This window comes from Artemia franciscana, chromosome 19 (assembly GCF_032884065.1).
Source record: "Artemia franciscana chromosome 19, ASM3288406v1, whole genome shotgun sequence".
Taxonomy (NCBI): domain Eukaryota; kingdom Metazoa; phylum Arthropoda; class Branchiopoda; order Anostraca; family Artemiidae; genus Artemia; species Artemia franciscana.
The window spans coordinates 535,665-546,483 of NC_088881.1; the positions used below are offsets into that span (position 1 = coordinate 535,665).

Genomic DNA, 10,819 nt, shown 5'->3' on the forward strand with positions numbered 1-10,819 from the left:
TGTAAAATTATCTGTCAAACTCAGCATTTTACAAGACTTTTGATTTAAGTAGTGTATTCGGTTTCGACGTTTTTTTTTTTTTTAATCTTTCTATTATGCTTGAAAGATGTGGGTCCTAAAATACCAAAAGAAAATAAGACAAAAACGCAAGATCTGGCATTTCTGTGACATGTGAAAACTGTCTCATGTATATTTTACAGATGTGCAAGGACACAAATAAGTGCTAAGTCCCATCAATCGTCTAAATCAATTTTAGTAGAAATTATTCTAAAATTTAATTTACTCAGCCATACGATAAAGCACTGAAGATTGGATAAGGACAAAACGTTAATGGTACTACACCGCAAATTACAAAAAGAATGATGAAAAATTCAAGCAAAAAGAAAACAAGCGGAGATAAATGCAAAATTTTTCAAGGATGCACTATTTGTGAGTTTTAATGATGATGAATAATTGGCAATTGGTAAATGTGTGTTCATCCAATCCAACATTCCGATTGCTTATTGAAATTAGGAGAGGCAAGTTCACAGTTCAGTTGCGGAAAAGTTAAAGAAAAACGCTAAAAAAATAAACTTTTATTTTTTTTTAAATGAGGAAGAAACGGTAAGACAGAGTGAGAGAACAAGAGAAAAGAGTGAGAGACAGAGGGGAAGAGGGAAATGGAGGAAGAGGCAACATTAAAAAAAAATTCTTGAATAGCCTAGGGTATGATATCCCATGAGAGAGCCAAAATAGCCACCATAAATTAGCTCAAGTTGTGGATGCTGAATCTCAAATGCTTCTCTCTCCCGGCCGAATATATTAAAAGCTTTCAAAAAAGCAGGGGCGCACATAGGGTGTCTCTAAGTCGGACTATGTTGCTGATATCTTTTAACTTTTCATTTTATTTTTTTTCATATATTTTATATATCTTTTTCAATTCTCATATAATGCAGTTTGTTTTAACGACTTCAAACTCCAAACATAATTTGTGACGTTTTTTTTTGCCTGACCAAATCCCTAAGAGCAACATTCTAAATTGTAGCTAAAACAAACCATCAATTAAACAAGCCAAAAATTTATAACTCTTTCATTATAGGCACCGGTCCCGGTTTAACGCGGATAATACTATACTTTTCTTGAGAACTCAGAACCAGGACTATCGAGAATTTCCCCATAAAAATTTCCAAAATTCGAATGGAAGTTGGCAATTTATGCATGGCACATTGGGGCGATGCTTTTCCTACTGATATCAATAAAACGTACTCCAACTGTTCCTTTATCAAGGCTTCTAACATTTCCCATTGGTCAGGACCACTTTCCACTCAAAAAAGTCTCTAATCGAGAATATTTCCAGCTATGAGTACTATAATCCAATGTTGAGGAAGAGCGTAGGCAGCTGTGTTGGTCTTGAGCTGCTTGGTGTGGCAGTGAGTTGATAGTAGTAGTAGTAGTAATGCTCAAAGAGGTGTGACCAGGATTTTACCCAGGGGGAAGAATCAGTATTTTAATTAGGAAGGAGGGGGTGTAAAGTTCTGAATGAATTGTTGGAACAAGAGATGTTTTCAATTCAGGTTAATGTTTTGTTGTAATTTAGGTTTACAGGGGTAAATCTTTTTTTATTCCTAAATTCGTGGTGCCAGGTATAATTAAATATCTGATTGCTGGTAGTCTTTTATCAAGGCTTTTGATGACTGTTAAACTTTATTTTGAAAGAGTCGACATAGGAACTTATGGGGATAATATCCCCAGGAAGATAATTCCAAATCGAAGTGCAACGTTGAATGAAGCTGTTCTCCAAACACTCTATTCTTGGCGTACCAACCTCGAGAGAATTGGACTGCGTGCATTCGTATCTGTCTTGTCGATTGGATAATAGTGGGGACAAGACGAGAAAGCTCTGGGGAAGTAGGTGAATTTACTTGTAGAAGACAACCATCGACGCTACGTCAAACTTCACGCTAAAAACTAGAAGGAGTAGCTGGGAACGATTGAACTCTTCCTAACAGCCATATTCTGAATCTTTTGGAGTGGTGTTAACAAAATTTTTGCAGCATCAGCATACACCAAGCATCCATGCTCGGCGACAGGTCTGATGCAAGACCTGTAAAGTAGAATGATTGAACTGAGGGGTAGAAGAGTTAGCAGCGAAAGGTGATCCTCAGCTTACTTCCGCAGGATGTTCTCATCCGATCAAGGTATCCTAGAGAGATCTGGGGACAAATGAATTCCGAGGAGACGAAGTTCGCCGACTTTAAAAGAGAAAACGCTCATTTTAAAGCTCAACTTGAAGAAGTTCGTTTACATCAGAGACACATTTTATAGAAAAATGTAGGAAGATTCACACTGGGGAGATGGAGATGGGGAGATGCTTTCCACAAATGAGTCTGTAAACGTAAAAATAAGTTTCCTGGATAAGGAATTGTTGTATGGTCCGTCATAACTTTAATGTCACCAAAGTAAATAGTTTTCATTAATAATTTTATTTCTTAAGCAAAATAAAATGATAATGATCTCTGTTAAAAGTTTGATAATTTGTTGAAGAGTCAATCCTATCCATCAACCAAATAAAATTTTTCGAATTTGATGTACAGGTCTTTAGGCTAAAAATTTGCTGAAAACTGGTTGAAATTCTTGAAAAAGGGACAGTGTTTTAATTTTTTCTAAGTAAGTCTAGATTCATCTCTAACAAAAGATTTGGGCACTATAACAGTTCTGAATCAGTAAATTGATAGTTTCTAAATTGATATTTTAAATTGATATTGATATCAATAATTAAATTGATATTGATAGTGAATCTAATAATATAAGTATCCTCTCTTTTTAGTGCAAGTTACAGCTGCAGGGCTTTTGCAAAACGCTTGTTTCAGCAGGAATATATACCTTAATACTGTGTTAGTGTAACGGTTTTATCCATGGCTTAGCAGTTTTCTAATACGATTGTTATTATTATTATGCTGACCAATCACTCTTCCATTAGTGAAGTTGCATGGATATGGAAATTTTTAATTTGACTTCCTAGGAGGTTTGTCTACGGTCTGACAACCCTGTGAGAAAATTCAAGTGAAAATATTTCTGATTACTTAGTCCAGCGAGCAAGGACATAAAAAAGTGCGATAATAATCAATCTTTGTCAGTGAATTTTATAAAAAGTCATTTATTCTGAGACTGAGATATATAATCAGTTCACCCATGCATAGTGCAACATAGATTAGACGATTTGTTAAGGGCCAAAACACAAGTTGATAAAGAAATCAAAAACCAGGGTGTCAGGAATACACCTTAAAGCACGAGAAAAAATTGCCAAGGAATTACCAGGAAGTAAAAAACACATCAAGCAAATTATCTATATAAAAATAAATCTAGATGTAAAAACATTAAATGAATGTAATAACACACACGAGATGTAAAAACACCAAATGAAATAGATGAAGAACACTAAATTAGGAATGATAAGAGAGCTTTCTAAGCAAAAAGTAAGGCTGTTAATGCAACTGATTTTTACTGACTAGCATTTAATCTTTCAAAAGCGATCCCTTTATGATCCTTGAACGATCCTGAGTCCTAAAAAGTGTAGCATTTATGATTGTATAGGATTACTGGGGTGTTGAGCCACGGGGCACGTTAAACACCTAAGCGTAATACTTCCCCACTCCTACTAAGGGAATTGTCGTGATGGGAGCAGTGGCAGTAGGTGCCGTTGGTGGTAGTATAAAAATAGTTGCTGGTTGCCGCTTTATCATTGCTTCTTCTACATATCAAATAAAAAACAAGCTTTTTAAACTGAAGGTAAAGAGCAACTTTGAAACTTAAGACAAACAAGAATTTTTGATATTTAGGGGGGGGGGTTCTCCATCCTCAACCCTTGTTCTTTACGCTAAAGTTATTTTTTTTTTAAATACTTCTTGTTCAGAATCAACGTCCCTTTTGTTTGAGTAGTCTTTTCTAAGAAATCCGAACAAAGTCAAAGTTTAGCGTGAAGAACGAGGGCTAAGGAAGGGGCAGCCTCCTCATATACAAAATAATTTCTTTTCATTTTAATTTTTAATGCTGGTCTTTACTTTCAGTTAAAAACTTGAATTGCTGACCGTTTTTTAAATCATGCCAGTAAATCCCCTTCTCTCCCCCATATAACATTTATTTTTCGAAAATTTTCACCATAAACTTTCCTCCCCTCGATAAATTCTCTGTGGAAAAGTATCCCCCCCCCTTTCCACAGAAAATTACACCCGAAAATGTTTCATATACTTCCGAATAACAATTACTAAATGACTGTGAATAATATGGGCTTATTGCGGAACTTACAGTCCTTTATAAAAAAATGCGTCATTTCTTTTTTCCAACCATAGATCACTGTTCAAATTTTGTTTATAATTCAATGTGATTCTCGCTGTCGTTTGTTCCGTGCCTTTTTCTTTAGCTGTTGCCATTCTCACTTTCACTTGTTTTCTAATCTCAATAAACATTTTAAATGACCTTAAGTTAAAATTAGTCCTTTGTAAAATTATGTTGTTTTTTTGTTAATGTGCCTTTAACTTTCGCCTTGGCTTGTCTTTTACCATTATGAAAAACATAGCACGGAACATTTTCTTTTTTTTAACATAGGCTGATGCAGTATCAGGTTCTTGCCTAATGTCTTATAAACTCTAATATCGTTATTTATAGCTATTTCATCTCTTGGAGCTTTTATAAAATGTTGAACGTCGACTTTTGCCCCGGTTTGTCTTTTGTCATTATGAAATACACATCGTCGAACCACTGTTTTTCTTTTTAACAAAGGCATGGTAGGGATTGATGACTTCATTTATGTCAAAATCCCAAACCTAATCATCATAACTATCATTTCCAATTTTGACACGCTTTGATTCTTGCTGTCGCTTATCTTTTAACCCCATTTTTCTTTCCTTTTCATTTTGGATTTTCGTTATTTCATACAATTTGTCAATGCTTTTTGCTTTGGCTGCCCCAATTGGTCTGGTTTTACATTATGGTCCAGGTTGTAGATTTTTTAATTGTTCAGGTGGTGGGACAAAAACTTCTATTTCTCCCAACAAATTATCATTTATAACGCTTGTAAATTTTCTGATTTTGAGTCTTGTCTCATTTGACAGTCCAGATTGTTGATTTTCACCCATAACGTCCTTATAAACTCCAATGTCTTTGTTTATAACTACTTTATCGCTTGGAGCTTTTATAAAATGTTGAACGTCGACTTTTGCCCTGGCTTGTCTTTTGCCATTATGAAACACATATCATCAAACCATTGTTTTTTTTACCGAAGGAATGGTAAGCATTGATGACCCTATCCATGTTAAAATTCGAAACCTAATCATCATAACTATCATTTTCAATTTTGACAGGTTTTGATTCTCGCTGTCGACAATTTGCCCATGTCCTTTGCTTTAACTGCCCTTGTATGGTCTAGTACATAGACCACAAGAACTTTTTTTCTTCCAGCGAATTAGCATTCATAACGCTTGTAAATTTTGGTTTGAATCATCCTTTATATTCTCATCGCTATCATTTTCAATTTTGACACGTTTTAATTCTCGCTGTCGCTTATCTTCCAACCCATTTTCTTTCTTCTTCGTTTTAAATTTTCATTACTTCAAACAATTTGCCAATACCCTGTGCTTTATCTGCCCTTATTGGTCTAGTCTTACATGATGGTCCAGGTGGTAGGTTTGTTAATTGTTCAGGTGGCAGGACAAAAACTTCTTTTTCTTCCAACGAATTATCATTTATAACACTTTAAATTTTATTTTTTGGGTCTACCTCTTGACAAGTTTTTCATGCTAATATTTTTAGATTAGTCTTTTCAAAGATATTTGATTTTTGAGGCAAATTCTATTTCTAACACCGACTGTCTACTAAGCTTCAAACTTTTGGTTTTCTTTTTTAAGAACGAAGACTGTAATAATAGGGATCAAAAAATAATTTTAAAACAGGAACACTTGAAAAAAATTGAAACCGAAAATTTCGAAAGCAAAATCTTTCCCACTGTAAAATTTGAGTACACAGGAACTTGTTTCGGCACTAGGCGAAGTTTCAAGCCCCCTCCCCTCCCATGTTAAAGACTATCATACAGAAAAATACATTACTGATACCACTGTAAATAGTTACACTATCTTCTCGAAAAATAACTTATGAGGACGGTCTAGATTTAAATTACTAAACACTCTAGTACCCAACAAACTGTCTACTTGTACAATAATTAAATAAATATACTAAAAATATTGATAACAAAAATAATTCAATGACTGAGTGGAAAGATGATGAAATAAAAATAAATTAAGTGTAAAAGGCATCTTCAAAGCTTCAGTGGTGTTTATTCTACGTCTTTTTTATATTACTAATTTAGCATATTAAACTAATATAATAATTGATCAAGATAAAAGCTTTGAAGGATATTTTTAATCCTTTACAATAGATGAAAAGGAAAACGAAAAAAATTTACCCCACCCCGTTTCAAGTGTAAAAATGAAAGGATTTGATGAAGGTTCTGCCCTTGCAGGGTATATCAGATAAGCAAATTAAATTAATGCTATGCACAAGAATGAAATTGTTGCAAATAGAATATGGAGTAAGGTTAGCAGTTGGTTTGGTACGGAATCATGAGTTAAGCAGTTTGAAACACTTCAAGTGTAAATTAAGAGTAAAAGGTATCTTCCAAGCTTCAGTGGTGTTCATTCTATTTCTTAATTTTTTAAATTACTAATTTAGCATATTAAACTGATATAATAATTGATCAAGATACAAATTTCGTGGGATGTTTATAACCCTTACAATAGATGACAAGGAAAACGAAAAAGATTTGCCCCACCCCGTTTCAAGTGCTCGAAGTGGTAATTTTGTTTTTGTTTTTTATTGCTTTTTTCACTTTTCACTCAGTCGTTTAGAGCATTTTAAATGTCAGCTGTATAAAAATAATAGGAATAATGTATAACAATTGCAACTATAAATATGAATTTAATCAGGGCTGTCACTGATAATTTGGGCTAGGAAAATTTTGAGAAAAATTGAAAAACAAATCTATAAATATTGAATAATAACAAAGCATGGACTTGATATATTTTTTGAGGGTAGTAGTACCCTTAAGATCCTGAAATCGGGACTGAAATTTAAATGAAAATCCAAATAAGTTGCAGCCCTGTATTTTATAAGTTCCTAATAATACTAGTTGTTCTTCACTCGCCACTGCTTATCTGTCCCATGGTGAAGCTGGTTCATAACTGTCTTTCCCCATGATAACCAAATAACACCAATGATTGTACATATCAACATTTCTATGTAATATCCATCTATTAACGTGATGCATTCTCCTCCAAGCCTGGCGCATTCCTCTATTTCTGAAGTGTTTATGCAGCTTCCAACCCCATCTATAGAACACGTTTTCCTCGTAAAGTAATCAACAAGCCACAGCGCAAGAGTGGTAGGCCAGTTTCCTCCAAGATTGCAAATGGTATTGAGTAATGTCATATAGGTGCCACCGACGGACGGATCACTAATACGAGCAAAATATGCCATTACGGATACAAACATGGAATAGACAGCAACCTGGTGGAGGGCATAACTGACGACGATTATCATATAGTAATATGATGGGAAATTACCATCCTTGTTCTTAAACCAAGGTGTCATCCATACTAGCATAGCGTACTCAAGTCCCATTACAAGTCTATACGGGAAGGCTTTCATGAAAATCTTCATAGGCATTCGACCACTCGTGTATTTGCTAATAACAAAAGGCAGTATAATTTGCAATGGTATAAGTGGAATGGCAAGCAAAGCTAGATGTGCTTTCGGAACGCCTTCTTCAACCAGCCTCAAACCAGTAATGGCATCAGCTGCTGCGAATCCAATCTTACAGGTTAAAAGGAAAACGGCTAAGATTTTAACGCTGGGTAGTTTGATAATGTGCCATAAAAGTTTGTAGGTCTCTTTCACACCCCTCTCTTCTTCAACTTCTTCATGGTCCTTTTCATCTTCAATTAAATGTTCATTGGATTCCTTTTCGGTCTTGAAGAGCCACACTAACGTTGTTGTGATCATAAATACAACTCCCCAAAAGGACAAGAACGAAGAGAGCGTCAGCAGGCCAGAAGTTTGAGGTTCACTCCTTAAGTATTTATTGCAGAAATCAGGTGATTCTAATGCAATAAACAGTACATATCCAAAAAAGTATCCCGCAGTTTGTCCAACACTATTACAGGTGGATGCGTATCCAACATTATTTCTTTTTAGCATAGTGATTGCCCAGCCATCAACTGCAATATCCTGGGTTGCAGCCAGAAAATTAAGCACAAAAAACACAAAGGTCAGCATATCAACATGAACATGGCTGTCATTCATCAAATTTTCAATATGGCTAGACAACAGCATCATCCCTAGTCCAAGAATATATTGAGCTGGAATGAGCCATGTTTTCCTTCTGCCAACTGATTTGAAGAACAATGAATCAACTAGTGGTGCCCATAATAGCTTTAAGCTGAAAGGCCAATAAACAAAACTGAATTTTGCTTGTTCCTTATAGCTGATGTGTCTATTTTGAAGAAGCATGGGGATACTAGCTGATAGGCCAAGGGGGATGCCTTGAAGTATGTACAAAAGTAGAAGTAGAAGTATGTTCCCACCATCTCCATCAAACCTTTTCTTTGAAAGAAAAATTTTTAACATCCCTAATTAATCTAGAATACAATTCCTAAATATAGGCAGCTCTAAGAATGTGTTGTTCTACACCCAAATTTTTGGAACTAGAAACTTAGCTATCAAAAACCATGTCACTAAATTTAAATATTTTTGAATTATTGTAATCCCTTGTTAAAGTATATACAAATGTTTTTGCAGTTACCATTTTTTGCTCTTTAAGCAATTTATTATAAGCATCCCAGTGCATGAAAATCTTCCCTTTTTCCACAAAAGTGTGATAAGTGTAATATCGTCATTGCAATACTGATGTGTACAAAAATGATGTCCCTCACATGAATCTTTTTTTTTCCAAAATTAAGGCTCGTAACAAAGTTTCTCAAACTTCTGACCTATTTAGATCGTTTTTTTAGGCCAGAAAATCCCAGGATGCCAATTGTCCCGAAAAAATATGGAGCCATTTTCGAGAAAAAAAAAATCGATAAATACACAATTATTGATCGCTTATAAAGATAGTACATATATATATATATCTTCTATATATATAAAAATAAGTTGTCTGTCTGTCTGTGGATCAGGTGACGTCATGTTTCTGTGTCAGCTGACGTCATGAAATTAGTTGTCGTCATTTTTGCTTTGACGGTGACGTCATTCAAGATATTTAAGACATATGTTCACGTAGAAATCTATTAATGATTTAAGTTTACAATGACTGATGAACTTACCATGGAAAAAACCGATGAAGATGCTCAAAGAGTCTATGCCAAAAAACTTGCTGCTGATAGAGAAAGTCAGAAAAGAAAGCGTGCCGAGGAACTACCAGAGCAACGCGAAAGCAGACTTGCTGCTAAAAGAGAAAGTGAAAAAAGAAGGCGTGCCGAGGAATCAAAAGAACAGCAAGGAAACAGGCTTGAGGCTGATAGAGAAAGAAAGAACAGAAAGCGTTCCGAGGAATCAAAAGAACAGCAAGGAAACAGGCTTGAGGCTGATAGAGAAAGAAAGAACAGAAAGCGTGCCGAGGAACTACCAGAGCAACGCGGAAGCAGGCTTGCTGCTGATAGAGAAAGTAAGAAAAGAAAGCGTGCCGAGGAATCAGAGCAACCTGAAAGTTATCGCCTGGCATTCAGGTACAACCCAGTCGATGATTATAGCTTGAGTAGAAGTGTTCAAATCGGGAAAATGTCTAAAATTTGTCCCTATTGCAAGGCCTTGAAATTCAATGGTGAAACAATGGGAATGTGTTGCGCCTCAGGAAAAGTTAAACTTCCTCTATTGGCTGCACCACCAGAGCCAGTGAAGACTTTCCTTACTGGAACTACGTCAGAATCTAAGCGTTTTTTGTCAAAAATCAGAAAATACAACCCATGTTTCCAAATGACGTCGTTTGGAGCCCAAATCGAAAATCCAGATCAATTTATGTCTACTTTCAAAGTAAAAGGGCAAATTTATCATAGAGCAGGGTCCCTTCTACCATTCTCAGGCGAGAATCATAAATTTTTACAATTGTACTTCATCAGTGATAGAAATTCTGAATTGAATGCACGTTGCGAAATTTCTTCCAACGTTGAAAGGACAATCGTTTCCCAATTGCAACATCTTTTCCACGAAAATAATAATTTAGTGCGTCTGTTCAAAACAGCCATCGATTTGATGCCTACTGATACGCATAAAATTGTTATTTCCGCTGACAAAACGCCTCCTGGCCAACATGTGCGTAGATACAATGCTCCAACTATCGACGAAGTGGCAATCGTTATGGTCGGTGATCAGTTTTTACCTCGAGATATTATTCTTCATAAGCGAAACGCTCAGTTGTTAAGAATTGCTGAAACTCATCGATGCTACGATGCCCTACAATATCCTATCATTTTTTGGGATGGAGCCGACGGCTATCACTTTAATATTAAATTGATGAATCCAGCCACTAACAAAGAAATGAATAAGAAATGCAGTGCAATGCATTATTATTCCTATAGACTAATGATTCGGCAGGATGAAGAAAATTATATTATAAAATGCCGTGAATTGTTTCACCAATTCGTCGTTGATATGTATGCTAAAATTGAATCAGAACGTTTGCTATATATCCGCCTGAATCAGACCAAGCTCCGCTCTGAACAATACATTCATTTGCGAGATGCAGTTATAAATGACGGTAATACCACAAACGTTGGAAGATTAACAATTTTACCTT

The 10,819-nt window shown here is 35.4% G+C and overlaps 1 protein-coding gene across 1 annotated transcript; it reads right to left on the bottom strand.

The window, feature by feature from the left end:
* Nucleotides 1–6,314: 6,314 nt before the first annotated feature.
* On the bottom strand, nt 6,315–8,775 carry LOC136039138 (acetyl-coenzyme A transporter 1-like). Its single transcript, XM_065722625.1, has one exon. It carries the CDS (start codon nt 8,653–8,655, stop codon nt 7,156–7,158), a length of 1,500 nt encoding a protein of 499 aa, XP_065578697.1. The 5' UTR covers nt 8,656–8,775; the 3' UTR covers nt 6,315–7,155.
* Between the last annotated feature and the right edge of the window lie 2,044 nt (nt 8,776–10,819).